The sequence below is a fragment of the Podarcis liolepis genome (assembly GCF_965112155.1).
Source record: "Podarcis liolepis genome assembly, chromosome: 2".
In the NCBI taxonomy this organism is placed as follows: Eukaryota; Metazoa; Chordata; class Lepidosauria; order Squamata; family Lacertidae; genus Podarcis; species Podarcis liolepis.
The window spans coordinates 41,430,869-41,458,651 of record NC_139555.1 but is presented as its reverse complement, the minus strand read 5'-3'; the positions used below and the strand labels follow the sequence as shown (position 1 = coordinate 41,458,651).

General features: G+C 43.1%; 1 protein-coding gene across 12 annotated transcripts in view; it reads left to right on the top strand.

Moving 5' to 3' along the window:
- NDEL1 (nudE neurodevelopment protein 1 like 1) overlaps nt 1–27,783 on the top strand; it is a 47,255-nt gene that overhangs the window by 14,120 nt on the left and 5,352 nt on the right. The window contains exons 1-10 of one of the 12 annotated variants that reach the window (XR_014522125.1): nt 907–1,091; nt 12,177–12,274; nt 15,545–15,698; nt 16,625–16,773; nt 17,483–17,619; nt 20,591–20,764; nt 21,504–21,595; nt 22,576–22,727; nt 26,005–26,137; nt 27,477–27,501. Coding sequence is in view for 8 of the 12 variants with exons in the window: in XM_083487634.1 (XP_083343760.1) it covers nt 12,183–12,274; nt 15,545–15,698; nt 16,625–16,773; nt 17,483–17,619; nt 20,591–20,764; nt 21,504–21,595; nt 22,576–22,727; nt 26,005–26,104 (1,050 nt within the window). In the remaining 4 variants the exon portion in view is untranslated. Of the gene's footprint in view, nt 1–906; nt 1,092–1,328; nt 1,935–2,322; nt 2,441–12,176; nt 12,275–15,544; nt 15,699–16,624; nt 16,774–17,482; nt 17,620–20,590; nt 20,765–21,503; nt 21,596–22,575; nt 23,446–23,773; nt 26,138–27,476; nt 27,502–27,783 lie in introns of those variants that run through there. The other 11 variants (XR_014522126.1, XR_014522127.1, XR_014522124.1 and 8 more) reach the window with 11 other exon arrangements.

The following is a 27,783-nucleotide window of genomic DNA, read 5'->3' as shown; positions in this document are numbered from 1 at the left end:
TAGAAGGGCTTCATCTTTAAGAAACCAGTTTCTTCCTACAAGGTAGGAAGTCCCAGGCTGTTTAGTAACATACATCTATCCATGTTCTCTAATAAAATATGTCTGTGTTTTTCCCATGTAAATGTACATAATATTGCAGTTTATGGTTGGGATTCAACTAACCTTTCCCCTCAGAACAGACCTATTGAAATCAGTGGTCTAATCTTAGTCATGTTCATTAATTTAAATGAGCCTACTCTGAGTAAAGCTTAGTTAGATACTACCCTAAGGCTTTGTAAGTCAGAATCACACTTCGCATCACACCTGGAATCAAACAGGCAACCCGTGTAGATCTTCTAAGTACTGTACTAGTGATAGGTATTACTTCTTGGGTACTGCTATATGCATCCTATCTACCAGTGAAAGAAGCTAAGCATCACTTGAGCAAAAGGAAGAAAAAAAAATAGAACACACCCAACAACCCACTATTTATTATACAGTATTAACAATGTAAGACTTTTCTTTTCTTTTCTTTTCACATTGCTGGATAGGTATAGGGAAGAAATGGAACAAAATCCGTTCTGATTGGTCTTGGAAACCATGCAGGTAGGAAGAGATTGACCACACTGAATATTTGGAACACACAACTAGGTTGCAATCCTGCACACACTTACCTGGGTAATACGTGTCATTTGCATGTACGTATTTGGATTGCGCTACATGTGTGATCGCCAGTGGGTTGGTTTGTCGCAACAAAATCAGCAAAACCGCTACAGGAACATTAAAGTTTTAATTTTGCTTTTAGTATCACGCGCGAGTCTCAGAATAGGCACGGCGCGCGCTCGAGAAGGGCGTGACCAAATCTACATGGCCCCGCCCCCTCTCCCGCGGCCTGCCGTTCAAGCTGGCTGGCTCCGCCCCCGAGCGGGGTTGTGCTTGTCTCGTGGCGGACCTCGCCTTCTGCTGTGACGTAGCCAAGGCGGTGGGTTGCCCGGATGAGGCAGGGTTCGGAGCTGTGTCAGCGACTGAGGCGATGCGGTGGCAGCAGCGGCGTCGGCAGTGGTAGGAGGAGAGCGCCGCTGGACGGTTGAGGAGCGCGAGGAGGAACAAGGGTGGGTCTAGTGGAGCAAGTGTGTGTGAGAGAGAGAGCGTGTGTTGTGTGCGAGGGTGGGTGGACTTTTTGAAGTGCGCGAGCGGGGCTGAGGTACCGCCGAAGCCAGGTGAGCCCCCACCCCACCCCGGTCCTAACTCCCCCCCCCCACCGGGCGCACAACTGCTTCACTCCTTCGTCGCGAGCTCGTGCCGGATTGGTTGCGAAGCGACAACGGGGCAGATTCCGCCCCTGCCGGCCTTCTATTAGTCGGAAGGGGAGCCATGGCCGACTGTCACTGGCTTGAAGCCGTGTCATTCATCCATTAGGGAGCGGCGGGCAGGCGGCCTCCCTCCTCACCCCCCCCCCCCGTGGACTCGCTGCCCTCCTTTCCCTGCCACCGCTCAGGCAGGGGAGGAGGCGGCCGTTTGTCGCTCCTCTGTTGGTGGCGCCACCGCCGCCCGCCACGCTGTCGGCCAGCGCCGCCCTGTGACGCCTCGGCGCCCCGCCCGGAACCTGCCCTCCCTTGCCCTGGACCGTTAGCGCCGAAGGGTTCCGGCTGCTGCTGCTGGCCTCGTGACTCACCTCACGGCCCGCCGCCGCTGCCCTCCCCGCTCCCCGGTAGGCCTCAGATGAAGGCCTGCCTCCGGTTCTGCACCGCCGGCACCAGCCCCCTTTCGTGCCAGCCCAGCGCTTCGTCAGAAGCGGGCATCCTGTTGCCGCTTCTCAGGCCTCCATTTAAGGGCTCCAGGCTCCAGTCGGTTGAGCTTCGGCGTTTGGCCTGTGAGTGACTTCCAGCTCCTGGCCAACCCTGTGGCCGCCCTGACTTTTCCTTTCTCTTCCTGCCTCTGGCAACCTTCGCCAGGTACCTCGCGCAGCTTTTGTTCCAGCTGATAAGGCTCTACGACAAGCGAGGCCCAAATCCCCGTGTGTGTAAAATCTTGGGCGGCTTGGATTCCTTCCGGTATTGAAGTCTGTTCCCAGGAGTGACTCAGGGCCGTCTCTTGCAAGGTCTTTTTTTTTTGGATGTTTGTGAATTTCCCAAGCGAGTAAACCCTGCTTTTAAATTAGGAGGAGGTGTCAAAGAGTATATGACCTTCCTTCTGAGTCTTTGTGTGTTGTGATAGGAAAAAGATGACTGCCCACTTTAAGGATTTGGCTTAACCCTTTAAGGTTAAGCTGGACATGCTGAGACACTTGGTCACATGTCACACTGTATATATTAAATGCGTATGTTTTTAATGTTTACATCGAAAGCTGTCTAGGTGAGGTGAATAATGTCTTCCTCTGTTAAATCCCATTGGGCTCCCTTCTTGTGTTGCACCTCATCCAGGGGAGAAAGCCTGCAGTAATTGGAAATGGACAGATAAGGTGAGGAAGGGTCAGGATTCAACTCCACTGCCCTGGGTCTCCTTTTACTCTGAAAATGAGATTATTATTATTTATGAAATTTTATACCACCCCTCACCTGTAGATTTCAGGGCAGTGCCCATCATAAAAAATACAAGACAAAGAACAAAAACGATATAAACCAGTAACCGCCCCGCCCCCACCCTCTTCTTACATGTGAATAGGGATGAGAACAAAAAATGAGGTTGCTTCCATTATATGCAACTGAAGTGAACTGAAAGCCTATCTCCCCCTACTCCCCTTATTACTCTTGCCTCCATTTCCCTCCACTCCCTCTGCACCCTTCTCCTGTGTCAAATAGTTGATCACACTGGATATAGTCTGTCTTCTACATGTACACCAATACTGTAATAATGATAATAGCAGATGTTTTATACAAACAACTCCTCCTTTGTTAATGTTGATTTTCACTGTAGAAGCTATAACTACTAGCGTGCCAAATTGGGGAAAGGGAAAAGCTTAGGTGTTTTGCTGTCAGATGGTTGCTAGGATACACAAATATACTGATGATGTCAGAGCACTAAGTTCCCATGAGTCACTGAAAATATTTTTCTTTTGCTTAGTGGAGGGAAGAGGCAGGTATGGTTACAGATGCTGCATTTTATTTTTGAGATAATCAAGTTGTTGGAAGGTGGCTATTTTGGATCAAAAGTAAACAACAACAACAACAAAAAACACCTACCCACCAAATCACGCAAAGCAAATCCTAATTATGGTTTTCTGCCCCAAAGAGCTGAAGGCTTTTTGTTTGAGACAGCTGCAGAGTAAAATCTTAGTTGCTGCTGTTCTCGTTGCTCCCTGACCCATCCGGTTTTTTTGCCCTTACCACGTATGTCTTAAACCATGTTCTGCAATCACAGTGGCAATTTTTGCATTGTTGGTATTGGACATATCTTACACTCAAATTTATGGTGATACAACTGCTTTCATGGTATTGGCCCTTGCAGATTCATATGAGATGGGGTTCAGACTCTGGAAAGTAAAGCCTTCATGGAGAGTTCAGCTACTTCAGATAGGATAGGAGGTGAAAGCCTTTAGTTTATCTTTCACGATGTAGATAGATTTGATGTCAGAGTCTTGGCATGATGTCCCCAAAGAGGCTTTCCTGGCAACCACATTAACATCTTTTCGGCACCAGGCAAAGACCAAACTTTTCCTGCTTTTGAGGGTATATTTTAACTTGTTACTTCATTGGTCACTTTTTCTGGGGAACATACTGATGACAAGACATACTGATGTTTCTGAATTGTGCTGTAATATACTTAATGATTGCTTGTGTTACGTATTTTAAAATGTGTAACTTTGATGTTTTTATTTTGTCTTTTTATGGTTAGTCTACTTGACATTCTTCTGTAGGTGATGAATAAATGTTAATAAGAAGTATGATTATTATAACTATTGGTGCAGATTTCTCAAATGCCTGGTGACCTCTTTGCCTAATGGTTTGTACTGTATGCTGCAAACATAACCCTTAATTTTTTCTGGTTCCATCCAAACATTAAAAGCCAGAGATTACATGGAACTCCAGTATAGCTTCAGTTAAAAGCCTTGTGTGGTTACAGTATAGTCCAGTCCTAGGGCCCCATGAAGAAAGTGGACACATCCTGCAGGTTTTATCGGTAGGGAAATAGCCGGGCACCAGTAGGTTATGTTCTTTTGTGGGTTTATTGAGAGCTTGGAGGTTGAAAATGAATGTGGAGCAGTAGTGGATCATTGTTGCGTGGTCTTCTGTCAAGATGAAACATCATAATCTGGTTTTGTGTCTTGAGTGCATGGGCATACTGCTGGTTCTATAACATGGGCAAATATTCTATTGTGGAGGGTTCTTGTCAATTTGTCTTTATGATACATTATCTGTAACAATATATATTAGACTGAAATGTTGATACATGTCTTCAGCATTGCTTTTTGCAATGGACTTGCAGGTATCAAACTGCTGCTGTTTAGGTGCCTGTAGGTGAAATTCCAAAATTCTTTCACCTCAGGCTTTCCTTTCTCACTGCAGGTGAAAATATGTGAACATGTATCTCTTATGTTGCAGGGGTGGGGTGCAGTTTTGCATGAGTGACATTGGAAGGAGAATGGTTAGCAGGGAAAGTGGTAAGAGCCCTCTCCTGCCTTTATTTATTATTGCTGCCTCCAGTTGCTACTTTTCATTAAAAAAAAAAGTCAGGGGAAGTTTACATTGAACTATGTGCATGCAGTGTGGCTTCTGGCCACAATATGCAGTTAGGGCCTGATTTAGGATGACTTCTCTTTAAAAGTGTAGAGCTTTGTAATAAGTACTTGAGAGCGTCAGAGCTGCGTCCAGGAGGCTTGCTGCTTGGCAATAATAAGAGCAAAGGGGAGGGAGTGGCTGATTCACAACTGAGTTTAGAGAGAGTGAGACTCTGCAGCTCTGAGGACATGTGAACACTGATTGCCTAAAATTGCATCATTTACAAAGTGCATGCTTTTCAAGTTAATGCTGGGACCAATACAAACTTTGATATGTGGCAACAGCAAACAAGCTTTTAAGGGAGAAATAAGCTGATGAAAGTTTCACTAGATTTAGCTGTATCATGATCATTTACTATTCCAAGGAAGGGAAAGGAGATCATGCAACTCAGCTATTGGTCTAGTGTATATAAAACTTGTATGTGCATCATTCCTTCATATTTGGGGCTTAGAAAGGTTAATAAGGTGTTATGAAAAAGAAAGTAAAACACAGCACAGTGCTCACGAACTAATCTGTGTTAAAGTACTATATTTGTGTATGCAGTATTGAGATATTTCAGACTTTAGAATCAGTTTCTAGAACTGATTCCAAATTAAAGGGCATTCTGTTTTCATTTTCCTCCAAGGAAGTTGTTTGTGTGCTGTCTGTGACAAATATTGAGTTTATTTTGTTAATGCCATTTTAAGGATATATGCATTTTAGTAAACCAGTTCAGTGAGAACATTTAACTGGTCTCAAAAACTGAAGTCTGGCACCATAATGCTGTGCTTTGAAATGTAGACTAATGACTATAGATTGATAGGTTCCCCACCCCCCTCATTGGTTCTCTGACGTTCTTGTATCTAGGTTTAGGAACTGGAAATAAATGTGCATTTGAGGCTATTGCAATTGAGGTAGTTTTTGTTTGAGTAATGTACTTGCCAGAGGAACACTAAATAAGTCCCCCCACCCCCAGTAAAATGGCAGGGAAAGATTGAAGGAATGTTATACTTTTTTTTTTGAAATAATTTTTATTTGATTTTACAGATATAGAGTTATAACAATACAAATTACATATCCATATTTAGATATTTCCCTGAATCTCTGGACTTCCCACCTTCCCCTCCATGGGTCCTATTGAATGAATGCTATCCTTAATTTTGATAAAGCTTCTCAGAAGAACTTAGGTCATCGTATAAAGAATCATGTTAAGTTTCCCCTACCACACCACACATTTGCTTTCCTTGTTCTTGCAGATGGCTTAAAAAAAATTATAAATGCAGAACTCTCTTTGGGTAATTCACAGTAAGCCATGGTTACTAGTTCACATTGAATGCAGAAATTGCTTTTGATTGCAAGTGGAAATACAAACCATCACCTTTGGTTAAGTGTTATGGTTCATACTCACTTGTAGCAACCACTCATCCAACGGCCATCCTGGTAGCAGGAATCTTGTTCAGAGCAACAGCCAAATCCATTGAGTGACTTGCACATTCAAAATATATTGCTTACTTGCTACCTTTATTGTACTTTGTGGCAGTTAAGCTGTGCCACATTACCACTTCCACAACTAACATGTTGGCTCTCACCTAGTGTCCAAACCGAGCATCAAGTTTTGCTTTGCTCCAAACGGCAGCTTCTTTGGAGAAAAATACATCTCAGTCCCCTGTTCTGTTGAGCCAAGGATTATAGCTTGTTGCTGCTGCTCGTTAGTAGGGAGAAGTAAAGTGAGAATGATCTCTGCATCCATGGTAAACCATAACCATAGCTTACCACGTACATCTAAATGCAACTGCAGTGTAGATTCTCTTTACAGTTCTTATTTGCCATCATATAGTCTTGAGAGGTGTTGCTTTTATTTGAACAGGTACAAAAAGGAAATGAACAGCGACCTGTTCTGAACCCTGATCTTCCCTGGTTCTCTACATGTGCCACACACTTTATTCTGCTGCTCTGCCCCCATGGGTGGATATAGTTTTGTTCTCTTCTTTTGGTACTCTACAACTTCATTCATCATTTTTTTGTAAGCTTACTGGGCAGCTGGTATCAGTGAAGAGGTGATCAGAGGCTGCAGTTTGTAAATTCTTCCTTTCCTTGATGAAACTGGTTGTTTTTAGTAGTACTGAGACCTTTCATTGAGTAATCATCATGTGACCTTACTAGTCTCTGTAGATTCCAGAGCAGCATCTGATAAACACAGGTTTCAGGAAATGCTGACATCCTCTCCCAGCCAGTTGCCAGAAGCATATGATTCAGTATTCTGAAGTGAGTTAGATCTTATGATAATGCTAAAACACACTTCTGAGGAAGATAAATAATTGTTTGCTTGAGTAATCGCCACTTAAAATGTGAATTCGGTATTTGTCCCCCCTCATAAATTTATGACTGCTTCCTACATGCTTTTTAAAATGTGCAGTGAAGTGAACATGAAGTGACCTCAAAACATGTGTCTTTGGGATGTGATCAGAGAGGAGTCTTAGAGATGTATCTGGCAGAATTCAAGCTTGTCTGCTGTCCATTTGTCTCATACTTGTGCTCTAATCTTACACATCACAAAGATGTGTGTCTGTGCCATTTTCTAGTTGCTTTCCTACATAGATTGTAAGAATACAATTAAGGAATAATACTGTGCATAACATTTTTTAGAACATTGTACTTAGTGGTACATATGCACACAAGCTCATTTTTCAGTTTGAACCTCTGCTTTGCAAATCCTTTTTCTTTTTTGAAGGCAACACAGAAGCTGTGGCAGTGACTCTGGAAGATGGGCTTTATTCCTAATTCTGTTCAGACGCTATGCTGGGCCAACTGGCAATCCCCCTTCCAACTGCTCCCCACACTTTCCCCAGATTAGTGTTAAGTATAATTAAGCATTTCCAGTGTAGCCATAGTTACCACTAGGCATACGTTGCCTTTAATTTGGAAATTGAAACCACGATTAGCCCTTAAATCAGAGATTGAAATTAGCTAGCCATAGTCAGCAGTTACAGTAGGCTCACATATTGTGTGGGGGTTATGTTCCGGGGGCTGCATGTAAAGCTGTAGAAAAGTTCTTTTGGGATGCTCTCAAGCTGCTAATGACTTGACTGGAGTGCAGTAGAGACTTTCTTTAATAACCTAAGTGTATGGCTCACATTCAGTGTTCGAAACTGCTATTGTTCTAGGTGCATTTTGCGACAGGGAATTTCATTAGTGCGAGCAGTTTCTGAAGATTTTAGATTAGAGCTGCAGAGTGGAGGGGGAGAAGAGAGTTATCTGTTGAGGACTCCCTATTCTTGAAGACTTTTTTGCATTCTTAGTGCACATTTACATTTTATTTCCTTTCCTTTCCATTAATTGGCCAAACAGAGTTTACAAATCAGTAGTTATACAGTGGTACCTCAGGTTACATACGCTTCAGGTTACATACTCTTCAGGTTACAGACTCTACTAACCCAGAAATAGTACCTTGGGTTAAGAACTTTGCTTCAGGATGAGAACAGAAATCGTGCTCCTGTGGCGCGGCAGCAGCAGGAGGCCCCATTAGCTAAAGTGGTGCTTCAGGTTAAGAACAGTTTCAGGTTAAGAACGGACCTCCGGAACGAATTAAGTACGTAACCAGAGGTACCACTGTACTCGCATTAGACTTTGCAAAATGTCAGTCAGTGCTGTTGGAGGATTTGACTTCATGCTTCATAAACCACCTGTTCTGAGGACCTTAGCCTGCTTTTGAAGTCTTTATCTGCTTAGTTTTTCACTTCCTCTATACTTCTGTGGTGTTTTTGCTTAGGACTGTTTCGTGAAGACGCTGCCTGGAAACTTGCAAGCAAAGATGTACTACATTTGAAATCCCTTCTCCACAATGGTTGCCAATTATCATCTTTCTGGAAATTGTGCTATCCATGTTATTAGGCCTAAGCCACAACATAATCAACTTGAAACAGACTGTATTTTTCCAGACCTGTTGAGTTTCATTTCTGAGAGGCCTCTGAGAGCAAACTACTGTTGCACTACTTCAGTCATGCTTGTTTGAAGCGTCTCATGTTGCCATTTTGGTGCTTTAAATTTAAACTGTAAATCCAAGTGAAGTCCTTGGAAGAAGTCATTTGAAAACAGCACACTATGGGGTGGAAGAACCCACAAATAGTTTATTCCTGGGATGGCGCAGACTGTTTTAAATAGTACCTTGGCACAAACACCATTGATGTTACCACACTGAGAAGGCAGAGTCTGCCAAGTCCCAAAATGCCACTTAGCAATTTGATCTATTCCTTGAGTCACTTATTGCAATGATGTCTGTTTACATGCTAGGGTTCTTTGTCCCAGTTCAGGGAGACCATACTGGATCAGGTGCATTGGTTATGATCCAGTGTAGTTGTGTGATTGGAATGGGGGTAACAGAATGTAAGAAATGATAGGTTAGCAGCTATATTCTAGATGGACACAAAAAAGTCAAGGTAATAATAATTAAATAATAAATTAATAATAAAAAGGTAACCCATAAGTTGAAACAATAACATAGACCAGTGACCAAAATATTCATCTCCATGACCTCCAATCTGTTAGCCATTGGACTATGATACTGTTTTTATAAAATTATCATTTAAAAGTTGTCCTGTACAGTGGTACGTCGGATTACATACACTTCAGGTTACATACGCTTCAGGTTACAGACTCCGCTAACCCAGAAATAGTGCTTCAGGTTAAGAACTTTGCTTCAGGATGAGAACAGAAATCTTGCTCCAGTGGTGCAGCAGCAGCAGGAGGCCCCATTAGCTAAAGTGGTGCTTCAGGTTAAGAACAGTTTCAGGTTAAGTACGGATCTCTGGAACGAACTAAGTACTGTATTTTTTGCTCTATAAGACTCACTTTTTCCCTCCTAAAAAGTAAGGGGAAATGTGTGCGCGTCTTATGGAGCGAATGCAGGCTGCGCAGCTATCCCAGAAGCCAGAACAGCAAGAGCGATCGCTGCTCTCGCTGTGCAGCAATCCCTCTTGTTTTTCTGGCTTCTGAGATTCAGAATATTTTTTTCTTGTTTTCCTCCTCCAAAAACTAGGCACGTCTTGTGGTCTGGTGCGTCTTATAGAGCGAAAAATACGGTACTTAACCCGAGGTGCCACTGTATATGGAGTAGATTTATATTTAACTTATGTCACCTTGACTTTTTTGTATCTATAAAGTATTGGGCAGGAAATACATTTACCTTGTTTGTTCTTGATTACTCAGTGTTTATATTTCTCCACTATCATTATTCATGATACTTTTCTCAAAGTACTGGCCTCAGATGATACTGCTGTTTAAGAACTGTAGTTCTTAACTGTTATATTTTTTTCTTTGTCATGTTTTATACAGTAAGATGAAGTAGAATATTATGTGTGTGCTTTGAATGTTCAGGTCAGAAATGTGGGTCACAGAAATGTGGGATGCGCCAGTTTGTTTCCCTGGAGGGAGAAATGACTATTGATGCTTGTCAGAATTCAGGAGTATTCTTTGGTTAACAGCATTAGAATCTGTACACATGCGGAGGATGAAAAGCTATCGTGAATGCAGTTCATTCCTTCCTGTGTGGCACCTTAAAAGTTAGTAAAACAAATGCCTTCTTTGTAGTTGAGTGGCTACAACATTGACTCAGATGCTAGCAGTGATCATCTGTTGAAGGAATGGGGGCTTTAACAGTGCTCTGGAAGGAAGCAGCTGACTAAATTTTAATTGTATTATTATTATTTTATTTTTCAAACTTTTGTGGGAATATGATTTAAGGGCAGTAAAAAAGTATATATAATGAGTCCTATTGGCCTTTTAAAAAATTGAACTTGCTTTTGATATCTAACTTTATTGGTAATCTTAATGTATATTTATTGTAACTTGCTAAGAGGTTTTGATCAAGTGCTATATAAATCCTGTTAAATAGGAAAAATAAAACAGGAGGAACAAATGCTGCTTGGAATCGTGCACTACAGAGTGCTAAACTAGATGTGTTATGAGAGATTGCCTATGTTTAACATTTTAAAAAGCTTCAGTTATCTGGATTAGGGTCATAGCACTAGGGGGAGTGCTGACCAGGGTTCTTTGCAAGGAGCTTGCAAAAAAAAATGCTTTTGCATTCTTTGCAGGTCGCTTCAAGGATTGACTGTGGAGTTCCCCATGAGGAAATCAGTAGCACAGTTTTTTGTTTAATGTATTTTTTATTAAAGATTTCTTGGTTTATGAAAGTATGTGCAATGACTTTTTTCAAGTTACATTTTCTACAGATCAGTTTCATTTGTTGAGACATTAGTGTTATATTAGGAAGAAAAGGGGGGAAGAGGTGGAGGGGGCCATGGTGGGTGGGGTCAGGTGGCGATTTTTCTATTTTACTTAATGTATGCGTGGGGTTTTGTGTCAGCGTCACTTGTGCAAGTTCTCTGCTAGAACCTTAAAGTAGACTCCTGATTGTGCTGATAGGTGCTCAGTTCAAGCTTCCTGGTATCAACTGTGCTATTGATATCAGCACAATCAGGAGTCTACTTTAAGGTTGTGCACTGGCAACCATGTTTCCACCTGCCCTCAGCTGATGTCACATACCATGTCAGATTTGGAACAAGTTTTGTGTAGTATAAGGGAGATAGCAGGCTAAATTAGGACCCATGCTGGGCCTAATTGGGTCACAGTCTGGAGATTCCCCATACCTCTAGTAGAGCTTCTAGCCTCCATCAGCTATAGTGCTTTGTCTATGCCTTCATTGTAGTCTTGAAGTGCTACCCTATGTGTTGGCATGCCAAAGCAGTTCATTATCTTCGTGCTTCTGAACAGATAATGTTGTAGAGCCACTCTGCCAATTTCTATTCATTATTCAGGTGCTAGAGAAAGGGCAGTTTGAAACCTTTTAGCCTCTCACTGTCTGTAGGGCAGGAACAAACCTTTGCTCGGCTTAAATGGCTGACCAGACTTTACTTCTATGATCTTATTCAGTGGGTGATAGAAGTGTTAGTTCCAGTAATTACAGGTCTTACCACCTGGATGAAAAGCCAATGTCTGCTTTAAAATGTGATCATTTGCATATTCCTTAGCTGGATTTGTTCCAACTCTGTTAACCCTTCTTTGAATAGCATGGTACATTTTGGGTGTGTTTTTATTTTGTTTTCCCAAAACATTTAAAGTGGGATTCAATTTAAATGCAACAATGCATCTTCAGAGAACTCTTGGTGGCCTGGTTCAACCCAGACTAAAGGTAAAGGTAAAGGGATCCCTGACCATTAGGTCCAGTCGTGACCGACTCTGGGGTTGCGGCGCTCATCTCGCTTTATTGGCCGAGGGAGCCGGCGTACAGCTTCTGGGTCATGTGGCCAGCATGACCCAGACTTAAAACATTTTAATTGCTGATAAAAAAATATGCCAATCACCCATACTCATTTCTTTTGAGATGAATAGAAGGTGAGGTATAGTTCTACTTGTTGCTTTGGAATGCTGAGAGTCCTGGGGCTTGTCTGAAACCAGTAGGCCATATCAGGAGCTTCCTATTAAACACTCTGGATTTTGCAGGTGACCATGATCATGGACTGTGAAGAAATCCCTGAGTTCTCATGTCCAGAGGAAGAAACTGCATACTGGAAGGAGTTATCTTTGAAATATAAACAAAGGTATGGTTCTAGTAGTAGTTTACTGAGTTTCATTTCTAGGTAGTTAATGCATTTAAATTGCTGTCTTTGAGGTAACCTTTTAAATGTCTGTCGCAGCAGTAAGAAGCAAGTGCAGTGGTGCCCCGCAAGACGAAATTAATTCGTTCTGCAATTTTTGTCGTCTAGCGAATTTTTCGTCTTGCGAAGCACGAAATCCCATAGGAATGCATTGAAAATCAATTAATGCGTTCCTATGGTCAAAAAAAGTCCAAACAAAGCCAAATTTGGTACAACAACAGTTTATTAACTGCTCTTTAAAGTCACACATACTGTAAAGAGCAGTTCAAAAATTTAAGGGAAAATAAATTAACTTTATAAACAAAACATGTCTTTGTTTTTAGACAAAGAAAAAAAAGTCACGAGACGTTTTCGTCTTGCGAAGCAAGCCCATAGGGAAATTCGTCTTGCGAGGCAAATTGGAAATGGAAAAACCTTTCGTCTAGCGAGTTTTTTGTCTTGCGAGGCATTCGTCTTGCGAGGTACCACTGTGGTTGGAAGCCACGTGTCTTCAGCAAAGCTGTGAGCTATGTGCTCTGGGATGCAGGAATAGAATTTCTTTGTCAGTAGTGGCCTTGCACTGTTTGAAATCTGCCTTTGCAAACAATGGGGTCCTTTATCATCTCAAGAATGCTGCTGATTGCTGCCTTTGGCAGATTGTCTCATGCTTCACTGTGGGGTTAAACTGTATATCTTTAAAAGTTCTAGTTTTACTGAAGTTTAGTTTAGGTACAGTGCAGCCTAATTTTGGTAAATAAGGTTGTTCTGAGATTATAGGAGCTTCTGACTCCCTCAAGTGATTAGGATGCTGTTTAAGCCTCTGATTCTTGTATATTACATGATAGCAGCCCAGCACATGCATGATCTGAATGAATTCAGTTTCCTGCCTGAATACTGGTATGGAATGAAAGACAAAGACAGCCATTATGGGCTACCAGAAACCCCCACCCCACCCCCCACAGAGATTAGATAGATAGTAGATTCATTGTTCTGACTTGGTGGGTAATTTTTGTATAGTCTTGTAGTCTTGTTAGCTGCTTCTTGCCTAGAGCAGTATGGTTTGAAAAAGAAAAGAAAAAAAAAGCAGTGATGTTGGCTTCCTAAAAAAGGTGTGCGGTGTGCGGTTTTTAAGGAGTAACACAGGGATGGGTAGAAACTATTGGGAAATTTGCGGGGGATTGGCAGTGGTTTTCAAATTTTTTTAGCAATAGCAAAAAGGATTCAACAGCATCCTCAGATTATTAGTATCTTGTTTATTCATCACTTTTAAGAGTCTCAAAGTGACTTAGTTTTTTATCTAAAGGCACTCATCCAGTAATATTGTAAAAAAGTTGAAGCCTACTGTACCGAAATAAAATATTAACACCACAAACAGGCCAGAAAACATACTACAGTATTATCCCAATTAATCAAAAGCCTGGGCAAATAGGAATGTCTTAGCCTGGTGTCTGAAAGCTGACAGTGATGGTGCTAGGTTTTCATAGGGAGAGGTTTCCTGCTTGGCAGGGGGCTGGACTCGATGGCCCTTGTGGTCTCTTCCAACTCTATGATTCTATGATTCTACAAATGGATAGCAACCCTTGAAAAAGCCCATTCTCAAGTTGTCACCCTCTATACCGCCCTCTGAAGAGGCACACATAGAGGGGCCTCTGAAAATCCCTGGGTTTGGGTAAATTAATCCAAGGAGAAGTGGTCCCTAAAGAATTGCGGGTTCTGAGCAGCATAAGGCTCTATAGGTCAAAACCCACACTTTGAATTGCACTCAGAAACTGACGGTTAGCCAATGTAGTCAGGCCAGATCGGTGTTACTATGTTCAGACCATCTGATCCCAGTCAAGTCAACAATCTAGCTGCTCAATTTTGCAATTTTGTAAACTGGCTGCAGTTTACAAATACCTTTCAGTGGTTACCCAGATGTGGGCACAGAAGCTAGGCCATGGGTTGCAAGCTGAATGAGTGCAGGAGACATGCCTAAGCCTCTTTGCAAAACCTTCACTTTTGCCTTTTGCAGGGACAGGATTCTTTAACATCCAGCCACACTTACTGTAGTAATATTTTTAGAAAATAACTTATAGGGAGAGCCAGTGTGGTGTAGTGGTTAGGAGCAGTGGACTCGTAATCTGGTGAACCGGGTTTGCTTCCCTGCTCCCCCACATGCAGCTGCTGGGTGACCTTGGGCTAGTCACACTTCTCTGAAGTCTCTCACCTCACAGAGTGTTTGTTGTGGGGGAGGAAGGGAAAGGAGATTGTTAGCTGCTTTGAGACTCCTTAAGGTAAAGGTAAAGGTACCCCTGCCCGTACGGGCCAGTCGTGTCCGACTCTACGGTTGTGCGCCCATCTCATTTAAGAGGCCGGGGGCCAGCGCTGTCCGGAGACACTTCTGGGTCACGTGACCAGCGTGACAAAGCTGCTCTGGCGAGCCAGCACCAGTGCAGCGCACGGAAACGCCGTTTACCTTCCCGCTATAAAGCGGTCCCTATTTATCTACTTGCACTTAGGAGTGCTTTCGAACTGCTAGGTGGGCAGGAGCTGGGACCGAAAGACGGGAGCTCACCCCGCCACGGGGATTCGAACCGCCGACCATACGATCGGCAAGTCCTAGGCACTGAGGTTTTACCCACAGCGCCACCCGCGTCCCATTTGAGACCCCTTAGGGTAGTGGTAAAGTGGGATATCAAATCCAAACTCCTCCTCCTCCACCTGATTTCAGGTGAACTCACCACAGGAAAGATGGATTCTGGTTGCTAGGGGAAAAGGAAGGGCAAACTACAAATGTTCCACTGGTTGGAGAGTAAGTTAGATGCAAGAGAAGTGCACTAAAGGGGACGGGGAAACAGCAGCTCTCTGGGGCCCCAGGGATTTCTACTGCTTGGTGTCCAAACAACTTGTTTATTAATCTCTTTATTAACTTTAAACAGTATAGCATCACAAGAGACACAGTATTTTGAATAAGCATGTGTCTCAAGTGACACAAAGGATTCTATTGTTTGGAAGACTATTTTTTTTCTTTCTATGGGGATGCACATAGATAGTGTGCAGCAATTCTTTCAGTAGGCTTTCAGCAAGAATCGTGGTTAACCTCCACACAATAATCCTTCATATAATGCAGCAGTAAATACTTTTGGTCCTTTTGAGGTTCAGTGGGAAGAAGTAGTTAAGGGCTTGCTAATACCATATTGAGAGGATGGAGGCATGGTTGGAGTAATGCCTCACTCATCATCACCATTCTTACAGTTTCCAGGAGGCCCGTGACGAGCTGGCAGAATTTCAGGAGGGCAGCAGAGAACTGGAAGCAGAGTTGGAGGCTCAGCTGGTACAGGCTGAACAGAGGAACCGGGACTTGCAAGCAGACAACCAAAGATTAAAGCAAGAAGTGGAAACTTTAAAGGTACAACTGCATCTGTTAGCAGTGTTGGTGGAGGCAAATCTGGAATAGGAAATTATCGTTGCATTTATAGCTCACTTCATTATCAAGACATTGCTCTAAAGCTACACTTAGGTTTCAGGGCCAGTTAATTGCGGCCTATCCTTTTTCTTATTTTTATAGTCTCTTAGCCCACCAGATTTTCGAAAGTCACTGGAAAGTGAGCAGCCTAACAAGCCCTGGAGCTTAAAACTAGTGCTCTATGTCTATTAAAGGGCTTTTAAGAGTGAACATTGGTGTATTCTAATGCCTTTTATATGTGAAACGACTGCTTGGTGCTATGAGTACACTATGGGAAGAGAAGATGTTTTGGCAGAATCCTATCTGAAAGGTGTATGCATTGCTGTTGGCAGCACTCTGGTTGCAAGGCTATAAGAGTTTAGTTGCAGTTCAAAGACACAGTGAACTGCCATACTGCCTTGACATGCTTCTGGAGAATTGCATTCTCTCCCATAAACCTAAAGATACTGTAACTTGGATCTTCTGTACTAAGAGTACTGGTTACTTACAACCATCCAGTATAATGAAAAAACATGCTTGCTTTATGGTCTTTGATGAGGGCTTGAGCATACTGTATCCACTACACCCCTTAAGACGAGCTGTCCCTATCAGTATGAGTCTCTTAGCTGAGGGGCTCTTTTGTAGCTACACATCTCATAGGTGAATTTGCTTTTCAGAAATGTGGTAGGCATTGAGGAGAAAAAGAGAATAAAATTGGTTACGTCCTGCTGGGTGTCACTTGGTCTGCTTATATAGGCTAGGTAGTCTGTAAATGTATCTGCAAATATGAATGTGAGTTTGAGGAAGTAGCACAGGGGATAGCAGGAATGCTTCTAAATCACTTTGTTAATTTCAAAGCAGCAGAATACTTAATACTCTTGTGCTTTCAGGAGAAGCTTGAGCACCAGTATTCACAAAGCTACAAGCAAGTGTCTTTGTTGGAGGATGACTTGAGTCAGACCCGGGCAATTAAAGACCAGCTGCATAAATATGTGAGAGAGCTAGAGCAATCCAATGATGACCTTGAGCGCGCTAAGAGGTAAGGGTCATGGTGTTGGGTGGTAGTCTGTTCCCTTCCTGAGACAGATACTTCCTTATATTGCCTTGCTGCTCAGGTTTTTGTTTCAGTAGCTTCCAAAGAACCTTGTATGCTATAAATAGTGAATTGATACTGATGCAGTTGTGTAACTAAAACATCTACAGTGCTTATCATATTTCCAAAACCTCTTTCATGTGGTAGCATCTTGGGTTAGCAAAAAATATGATTGAATTTTGAAGCATTAATGTAAAACACACAATGACTATTATTTCCATTTATACAACAAATTATTTTGCACAGTCCCTATAAAAATATATATGTATGTGTGTAGTGTTTGTGCCTGGTTGGACTGATTCTCTCCAGAATGATAAATTAGCATTCAGAATGTGCTGTGAGGAAAGTGGTCAATGATTTCTGCTACATCTACAGCCCACAGGATCAGGTTGGCACCAAATGTGCCAAAAAATATTATTTTATTTTATTTATAGTTAAGTATATATAATAGTTAAATGTTGTACATCATGAATAGGAGCCGCAAACACCTTTAAAATGAAATCCTGCTCTCAGGGGTTTAGGGCATCCTTGCAAATAAATTCAGAAAGTTTGCTGACCACAACCTAACCATGACTTATAATATGATAGCTTTAGAAGTGACTCTTGAATGTACACTGAAGAGCTGTATCCTCTGTTTTTCTCTGTGTGTGTCTAGGGCCACAATTGTTTCCTTGGAAGACTTTGAACAAAGACTGAATCAGGCCATTGAGAGAAATGCCTTTTTGGAAAGCGAGTTAGATGACAAGGAATCTCTGCTAGTTTCTGTACAAAGGCTGAAGGATGAAGCAAGAGGTATTGCTAAATTAATGCTTAGTTAATGAAGATGGAATCTGGTTGTGAAGGAATAAATAGGAACTTTTAGAATGAACCGTGGGTACAAATGTAAGCCAAATCATAATATATTGTCATATCGTGAAGTTTAGCTGGCGATATATTAGGATGTTGGAAAGCAGGTATTGCCTAGCCCAGTGTTTCCCAACCGGTGTTCCGCGGCACACTAGTGTGCCGCGACACGTTGCCTGGTGTGCCGCGGGAAAAATTGGCGGGGGGGGGGGGGAATAAAGGGGAAAAAAATTATTCCCCCACCGCCAGGCGTGGGGCTGGGGCGGGGGAAGCTTATTGTTTAGATTTAGCTCCCGCCAGGGACAGAGTCGGGAAGGCGGATTGGCGGAGGGAGCGGTGGGCGTGGCCGCGCGCGAGGAGTAGGCGGGGGAGCCGAGGCGCGAAGCTCGGGGGTTGGCTGCGGCGTCTCCGATCGCCGCGCGGGGATTGGTGGCTCCGCCGTTCCGTCGTTAAGCCGGCGGCGCGTGGGGAGTGGGCTTTCGGCGTTTGGGCTTGAGAGGGAGAAGGAAGCAGGCAAGGCGGGCGGGGGGAAAAGAAGAGATCTGTCATGGCGCGGGTGTCTGTCCTGGGAGTTTCGTTGCTGGAGAACCCGAGCCCCTTCGGCCACCCGCTCCGCTTCCAGGTCCAATTCGAGTGCGGGGAGGCGTTGCCTCACGGTGGGTACGCGGGGGGGGGGAGGAGAATCTCCCGCGCCAGGAGCCTCGTTCCCCAACCGACCCTCAGCCCGAGCCAGGTTCCGTCGCACGAGGCGGCCGCCCGCAACCGACGTCCGGGAGCCCCCACCCCTCCGCCCAGGATGGCAGCGCTGGGTGCCTCCACTCCCGGGGCTTCCGCTGTGGCTTTATTTTGTCAGCCTGGACCCGGCTCTCCACACAGGGGCTGCTACGTGGGCGCTGTACCTTCTAACTACCTTTAAAAATAAAAATAGAGCTTTTATGAACTTGGTGCCGTAAGTTTTTGGGCTGCAGAGACTTAATTGGGGCGAGGCTGCTCTTGAGATGGTGTGTGTGTGTGTGTGTGTGCATATACATATACATATAAATACACACACTTAAAAATGCCACCGGATGTGGAGTGTCCTTCTGACCATTCTGCTGAATGAGGCCTTGGCCTCTGCCAGGAAGCCCCAGCCGGCAATACTGTTGGTCTGGGCAAAGAGCCAGTGTGGGGTGGAGATTTGGGCTGAGGAGACCACGGTTCAAATCCCTACTCAGCCAGGCAGCTCTCTGAGTGACCTTGAGCTTGGCATCTAACCTACATCACAGGGTTTTTAGAAGTGGGTTGAGGGGGAAAGCTATGCATGTCTCATTTAGCTCCTTGGGGTAAAGGTAGGATTTAAATTGGGGGTCATCAACCTTTTTCAGCCATGGGCCTGGCCACCATCCCTCAGAACATGTGTGCCAGAATATATTTTTTGTGCGGGGGGGGGGGGGTGAACGAATTCCTATGCCCCGCAAATAACCCAGAAATGCATTATAAATAAAAACACACTGATTCCTGGACCATCCGCGGGCCAGATTTAGAAGGCAATTGGGCTGCATCCGGCCCACGGGCCTTAGGTTGCCTACCCCTGATATAAATGAAATAAAATAGCATTGGCTGTTTTGGGGTGGCATTGGCTGTTACACACTGTTGGGAGCCCCAGCGCAGGCCGTGTCCTGACTTCAGTGCCAGCAGCCTGAGGGCAAGGTGTAGCTGCTTGATGAGATCAGCAGAGAGCTCCGGAATGAATGCCCGTATTCTTTCCCCCCAATAAATCATAGGCTCTTTATTTGTTCCTATTACACTTTCGTGCGTCCCTCCCGGCGTGACGCGCGCTGAAGTCACGGGGCTGTAATGGTGGTGTGCCTCGATATTTTTTTCATGAAACAAGTGTGCCTTTGCCCAAAAAAGGTTGGGAAACACTGGCCTAGCCATACTGGGAGGTTCATAGAAACAGTAAAAGGGCTTTGAACTACTACTGGTTTCCAAGCTCCAAACAGCCAGGTGAGTGCCTGGAAAGTTCACACAAGGTATTTTGAGAGATGGGTGGGGTTGCCCACCTATCAATCATGTGATGTCATAATGATGTCATGTCATATTTGGCTTACAAGGCTGATCCTGATAAGGATTTCTGATAAGGATTTGACCTGTGGAGGCAAAAAGGTTTCCCAGCCATGCTTTATGTAGTGGCTATCATATTTCAGAACATGAATCAACGATTTATTGGACATCAGCAGACCAGATTTGATGAGGAAATACATATTAAGTAACTTTGACTGGCTGACTGGGCTCCCTTTCTTGCTTGCTTGCTTTGAGGCAGCCTCAGCTCCTGGCAACCAGTACCTGGCAAGACACTTAAAAGACCTTGCTATGCCATTCTGCACAGACCTCTTGTCTCTCCCTGTTGTGGTGTGCTGCCTGCACTTATAATTTGGTAAAATAAAATAAGAGTGTGTATATTTTATAGACTTGGGTTCTTTTGACATTTCAACAAAAAAGTGTCTTTTCCACAATGGAAGTGTGAGGTGCTATTCAAAATATGAATATACTGTGTCAGCCAAGCAGATGCTTGATTGCCAAGGAGTACATTCATAAAAGCTAGTGAGAGGAGGGAGGTGAATTTACCTGATGGGCAGTTTGCCTTTGCTTAAGGGTTATTAGTTATGCTACTTCTGTGTAACTTGCATTGATAGACAATGGAAATTGTTCATTATTGACATCAAGCTTTAGTTCAAAGGAAGTCTTGTCCAAGTTAGGCTTTGAGATCAAGTCATGCAGCTCCAGCCAACGTTCTGTTTGTGTCTCATTCCGCCATTACAACCTACTGTGATGGTAGGAATCTCCAGAGAAATGAGTACAACAGATGTTGGAGGGTAAGGTGGATGTGTTCTCTGTGTAATGGGACACATCTGCAATATATTCTTCTTCAAACTTACAGATTTAAGACAAGAATTAGCAGTACGGGAAAGGCAACAGGAAGTGACCAGGAAGTCAGCTCCTAGTTCCCCAACCTTGGACTGTGAGAAGATGGATTCAGCTGTCCAGGCATCACTCTCACTGCCGGCAACACCTGTTGGGAAAAGCTGTGAGAACAGCTTTCCCTCTCCAAAAGGTAGAACACAATACACATGTTATGCTCTGAATGATCTACTGTTTACATTGTGTGTGAATGTAGAACTTGCACAGTTCTTGCACAGCTGTAGTAATGTAGAAATAGTGGGCCAGTCTTAGAGTAGAAATTAAAGAACAAATTTTGAGCCATGTAAAGCAACAAAGATTTATTTGTGTATTAAGACTTATTTTTTTCCACCTGGCCTGGGAGGGTGTGACCCTGACTGACTCCAGCTACAAAAGCTGAGGCTGCTGAAAGAATCTTGATCGGGTTTTTCGTGGTGTGTATCTGTTGCTGCTGTTGCTGGGGGTTTTTTTTTTGCATCTTTATTTTGTATCTTATTTATGTGGAAATCGTTCACTTTGGTTGTATACTTTTTATGTTTTGTTTCTTTTTTATGACTATTTTTGTTACATTTTTTATAAGCTGCCTTCAGCATGTTTTTAACTTTGTAAAGGTGGCATACAAATAAAATGGTTGGTTATTTTTCCATTGCTTCTTGTTTTCGTTATAAAATCCTATCCCATATAATGGAAATGTAGATATTTGAAGATTGTGAGATAAGGTTTTAGGGAACAGACTGAGATAGTTGGTCTTCATAAATACGTGTAGTGGCGATATTTTCCCAGAGAGCAACTGTTCTTGGGGCCAGGGAACATGAGTAGGCATGCTCTTCATTTTCCTTTTTTGTTCATATGTACATCCATGTGACTAGTCTGTTGTCTTTTCCCTTCTGCAGCTCTTCCCAACGGTTTTGGTACCAGTCCCCTTACTCCCTCTGCCAGAATATCTGCGCTCAATATTGTAGGTGATCTCCTAAGGAAAGTTGGGGTAAGAGCCTTTCTTTACTATGCATGACTTATTTATTCTCTCTTTCAGAGTTCCAGGCTATGTTTAAAGCAGCCTAGGACTTTTCATTGATACCGTTGCATACTGATTCTGTCACACTCTTTGTTATGAGATGGACTGTAAACAAGGATGCTAATTGAAACAAATGTATTGTTAATAGCATTGTGAATGAAGGTATCTGCTTCAAGATGTTTGAGCCAACTCTCTCTCTCTCTCTCTCTGTGTGTGTGTGTGTGTGTGTGTGTGTGTGAGAGAGAGAGAGAGAGATGGAATTAGTTCTCTTGGGAACCAGTGTGTGTGCTCCTGGCTTACTCACCCTAGATAGTGGCAAGCTGTTGTCTTCTCTTTACCCCCCTCTCACCCTGCCCATTGCAGAATTCAGTGTGTGTGTGTGTGTGTGTGTGCATTGAGGGGTGCAAAAGTGGATGGGCAATGCTTAATGAAATCTTAGAGCATTCACCTCACAAATCCCATTAAAGATGTTAGCTCAGAATATCCTCCCATAGTCTGTTGTCTCTCCAGTCACATCCCAGTTCTGATGGTTATTTGCATATTCTTCTAGTATTCCTATTTTCCTGTAACAAATGCCTCTAGTGCTTACCTTTTTTGCCAGCTGCTCCCAGCTTTTCCAAAATTTCCTCATAAAATGATGCAAATTTAAATTTCTACTATTTTTAACATTTTGAAGGGCATTTTGGCTTTTCAGTAGGGGAGTTCTCCTCTGAAGAACTCTGGCCTGTCCTGCATTTGGGAATCCATGTTCTATTCAAGAGCAGATTTTTCAAATCAGCTTCTCTTACTAAGAATGTGACATAAGTGGAATCAAAGATTGACTGACTGCCCTGAGTCATTGCTCCATCTTATATTTTGTTGAATCTGCTGATGTTGATTCTATTTCTCCTATTCCCTCATTAAGGCAAATTACTTTAAATAAAAAGCTCTGTTATCTACTTCTTTCTCAGGCTTTGGAATCGAAATTAGCTGCTTGTAGAAACTTTGCGAAGGACCAGGCATCGCGGAAATCTTACATTTCAGGGAACATAAACAGCAGCATGATAAACAGCAATGGCATGAAGTTCTGTCATTCAGGACACACGACATTCTATGACAAAGCGTAAGTTCTGGTTGTGCTCAATGTTTCAGGGATGTAGTTTGTATGCTAATAGACAAAAGCTTCCAACCTTTGGCCTATGGACATATTTCCTGTGGATATAGGGTGCAACTTAAGGAAGCCCATCATCTATAGGCCTCTTGTTAAGCCAGAGAACAGGATACCTTGACCCTCTGAGGATGCGAATCTGAGCTTTCATGTTCTCCAATTTGGCACCTAAGCTGTAGCACTAGGAAGCTGGCTTGGCAACCTTCAAGAAATTGTAGTGGGCCCTTTAGAGTGTTCTGTACAGTTGGGGAAAGGTGTTAATAGCAAATAGTGGAACATCACTCAAAATAAGCAAGGCATCATGAGGTCAGATTTGTTTGGCTTACTGTGACACTTCATGCTTTGGTTTCTTCCCAAGAGTTAAGTGAAGCTTGTTAATTAAGAAACAACCTAGCCTTCACATGCCATCAGTGAAACTCGGGAGTATTCCATCATGGCTACCACGCATGTCTAACAGAATGTTGGTTAGTAATGGTGGTGAGCTGAACTCCCACCCTCATATTTGTTGGACCATTTGTCCCCTTAGGAAAATGAATATGTTTTCCATTAGATTTCAAGATGGACAGAAGAAATTTTTGTGGGTAGTGGTGGGCTTGGACTCACTTTACTTCTTAGAATGAGGAGGCAGAGGGTTTAGGGTCCTTTTTTCCCCCTGAGTGTTAACTGTCATGCCGTTGTGTATGTGCTGATTTAGGTAAGATCATGAAGGGGAAGGGTTGGGTTAACTCACCCATTCCTGCACAAAGTTGTCCTGATCCAATTTTTTTATTTTTTAAACTATAGGGCAGTGGTGGGAAATAGAATTTGGCTGGTAAGCCAGATCCTTAGCTCCCCCATCTGCAGTGGGACACTTTGACAGCTGCAGTGTCAAAGTCCTGCCCACTTGTCAGTCACTTGATATCACAATGTCAGGTGACCCATTTTTCCTAGGCAACACAGCTCAAAGTCAAACTGTGTCGCCAAGCAAGATTGCAGCGAGGCTTGAAGTTGGTGCTGATTAGCCAAATTTAATAGGTGCTGCATACAAGCCCCACTTGCCAAAAAGTAGTTGGGAGTATATTCTAAGGCTCCTGGTTATTCCTTTCTCTTGCATCGTTACCTCATATATGGCATCATATATGATGGCAGGTGGGCATGGCTTAGGAGAAATGGCCTCACAGGCCATATTAAGGACTCCTGGCAGAACAAATCAAACTGTGGGCTGGAGTTTTCTCAACCACTGCCATAGAGAATGTGAAGGACTACAAGGTTTCTCTTCCTCTGTCATATCAAGTACAGGAAGACAAACTTGGGAATGTTTGAAATGATACACATTCTTGGTAATTTCATTATAAAATGTAAGGTAAGCCCCTTCCACTCTTTCCACTGAGATAACTTTCTCAGAAATTTCTTCTCTTTCCCAATTTGGGGCAAAAATTATTCTAGCCCTTTATGCCCTTCCCCTGCAAATGGGCAAAAAGAGCTGTGCCAAAAATATCAGTCCAGCTCTAGTTAAGAGCTGTTTGTTTGAAAAGTTTCAGGAGCTATGCTGCCTTGAGCATTTGTGAGGTTTTAAATAGTGTATGGTCAACCATGTTCCTACTCTTTTTGCAGAGATTTGGAGCCACTGCAAAGAAAGCCCTGCTCTATGCCACCTTCCCCCATACTTTGGATTGTGGAGGATCAGGGTCATCCTTAAATTATCCTGCACAGAGATTGTTTAGGTGAAATAAACAGGGAGTTAGGCAATGAAGTTGTTGCAAAACTGAAGTGTTATGTTCACTGCAGCCTGCACCAGTTGCAATCTAACAGCTGCATTTCTAGTACCTTTTTTAAAGGCAGCCCCTGACAGACCTCAAGACAGCAGTCTAACCTAGATGTGACTAAGTGTGATTAGGACAAAGTGTGGTACATCTTTCATGTGCAAAACTAAATCCACATAAGCAGCTGAGTCCTTCAGACGTTTGGGAGGGGAAATGAAAGTAGAAGCTCTGCTGGCTGCCTTTGTGCCTGGCTTAATGATGTTTTCTGTATAGCTTACAGACCAAGCTGCATCTTTGCCATTTGCACAAAGGTGGGATAGGAAATTGCTTGTGAATACACTTAGTCTCAATGTGAATTGGGTGTGCCTTCAATGTGTGATTTGCTTCTCATGGTCATGAATCCAGAGGCAAGCCTCTTAAAACCCACGCTTGCTATCTTGAGCCATACTGTGAACAGTAAGCAGATTGTAAGGTAGGAAAGGGTCACTCCATGCTGGGCTGCATGCTGGGCTGGTTTGTGTAATGCAACATGCAGTTGACCTGCTGGAAGAATTCATGGTTTGTGTATATTTTGTATTATCCCTCTATTGCTGCAGCAGTCATTGTCTCACGTCTCTTTTCAGGTCCTTTGTGCTTTTTATCTGCTTAAGCTCATTTTATATTGGCTTTTTGTTGCCCTCTCTTCTTTTTGCTTTCTGCTCATCCCTTCATTTAGAACACCCTGGCTTTCCTTTTACAAGTCTCTCTCCAAAATTCTCTTCAGGTTTTCCCAAGTCTCATTCTGCACTTTTGCAGAAATGATTTCTTTCTGTTTGGTCCTCTTTTTTTTTTTTTGCCAGTCCCTGACCTCACCTTGCACTATGCCATATCCCATTCAGTGCAGAACTCCCTGTTGTTTATAGTAACTAGTACAGACCTTAAACAACTGAATTGGTAAACAGTACTGTTAGGCAGCTGTAGTCCTACTTTTGGGCAGTGGTTAGGGGATTCTCGCAGCTTGTCTCTTGAAGAATATGTCTAACAGAGATCTGGTGATCCTGTCTTCAAGGTAGTCCTGGGGAACAAATAACAACGACAAGCTATATCCCATGAAGCAGACACACAGGGTTTTCTTGAGCAGCAAGCAGGGAGGTATTCAAGTTGTTCAAGAGTGTGCAGAGAAGAGTCAAAGGCCACACTTCTTTTCTCAGTTCCTTCTGCTTTTGGCCCCTATGTTGACACTCTGTGGCCTTGCATCCTGTCCCTCTTCCTTTGCTGCTTCTCCTTCTCTCTCCCCCACCCTCCCTTTCAGTCCACCTGCGATTTATTTTTAATTTATTGCATATTGTTAAGCCCTTCTGAGTAATTGTGAATTGGCTACTATCTTATTGCCATGCTGGCCAGGGCTGTATAGCTTATCATGGCATGGGAAGTGAGCTTAGGCATGCTATTTTTTCTCCTTCTCCCCTGTTTGTTTGTTTCTTTCTCTCTCTCTCTCTCTCTTTCTCTAGCCCCTGTAGTCTTCTCCCTGCCCCCAATTGTCGCTGGATCCTGAAACAGCCACGCATGTTTATGGACCCAACCCAATCTGCTGCTGCTGCTGCCTTATGAATGGCCTATGGTTGGGTGGTGGGACTGATTGAGGTAACTCACACATTGCTCTATTGCTGGCTTTGCCGCTATTCTGCTAGTAGCAATTGTTTACACTGTTGACTCTCTATGGTGCATTGGAATTGAGTGGCTATTAAATTGGGGTGTGGTGGGTACTGTCCTACCTAGTGATATGCAGGAACAACTTGTTAAGGGCCCCTTATATGGAAAGTTAACTAAGTCATTTGTTGAAACTTGAAGCCAAGTGAGCTTAAGTGAAGTTGGAAATTGTGACTGAACCAGAGAATAAACCAGTTATTCATGTCCTTGTAATGCTGAAAATTGGTGATGGCTGATAAGTGGCTGAGATGACTTCATGCAAACTCGTCTTTTGAGCTCGTTAGACTAGGGATGAGGAACCATAGGCCTGTGGGGTATATGTCATCCCTAAGACCTCCCCATCTGGCCTACAGTGTTCCCTTCCCTGCTACAATTAAATATGAAAAAAGGCTTTTCCCAGAGCGTTTCAGTTTGTCACAGCTAGGAAGGAAAGTGTTAATATTCCCTTTGCACCAAAACACCCTGTGCTCTGCAATTAAACTTGATAAATAGCCTTCTTTTGCCCTCAGTAGGTTTTTCTCAAGCCTAATTGTTGTGATGGTCTGTCACAGCCCATTTGCAATCTCCAGAAAATCCATCACTCCTCCAGGAGTTGGGCTTCAAAAACCCCAAAATACTGTTTTCAAGCCAAGTTGGCTGGGGGAGTAAATGCATGTGATATGAAGGCAGGTGTATGTGTGCAATCCCTGGAGGGTTTATATCTCATCCTGCTTTAGATCTCATTGCCAAGAGTACAATTGTGTGTGTTCCTTGCTTGCATTGTAGTAGAACACATTTCTATTGCAGAATGAGAGCACCATCAGCAGAGCACGCTTTAGATCCCAGCCCAAGCCAGAATTCCATGCTGGTGTCTTTGTATCTTATGTTAGCATTAATGTACAGCATTATCAAATTCTAAACACAGCTGTATTGATGTTGTACAAGCTAGTACTAAAAATGGTCTCTGGTAGGCCATCAAGGACCACTGACTATATTATTAGAAATATATACAGTATACATGAATGCCAGTTGTGTAGGCAGAACCCCTAATAGCAAATTGTTCCCAAAGCAAGGCAGATGTGTAGATGGTAAACTGGATTGATTTTAGGCATCTCTAATCTTGCTGTTTTAGTGCTATGCATGGTGGAATTTGGAAAGCAATTCCCCACTTTGGCTTTAATACTAGTTCCTAAATTGACTTCAAGAACCTCACCTTCATCAGTGATGCCTGGAAGTCTTTTGACATAACAGATATTTTCAATATGAATTGTTTCCATCTCTCCTTTTTGGATAGGTCAGATTCCCTGCGCATTTCATGGGTAATTGCAACTGTTTTGGTGTGATGCCTGATGCGTGGAGATGCGAGTGTGTGTCACTTATCAGGGATGTGTGGGGCTGAGATACTAATCTTGCGACTGAATTGGTTTTTGGTTTTTATTGCCATGTAACTAGATTTATAGATTTTACGTAACAGGATGCTATACTTCTATTGAACTCTTGTCCTCTTCATGCATGCCACTTGAGTGTGACAAATACGTGCCAGATTTGAGGTGTGTGCTGTGTACAGAAATGAAACTTCTGGAAATTGGCAAACCATGGAA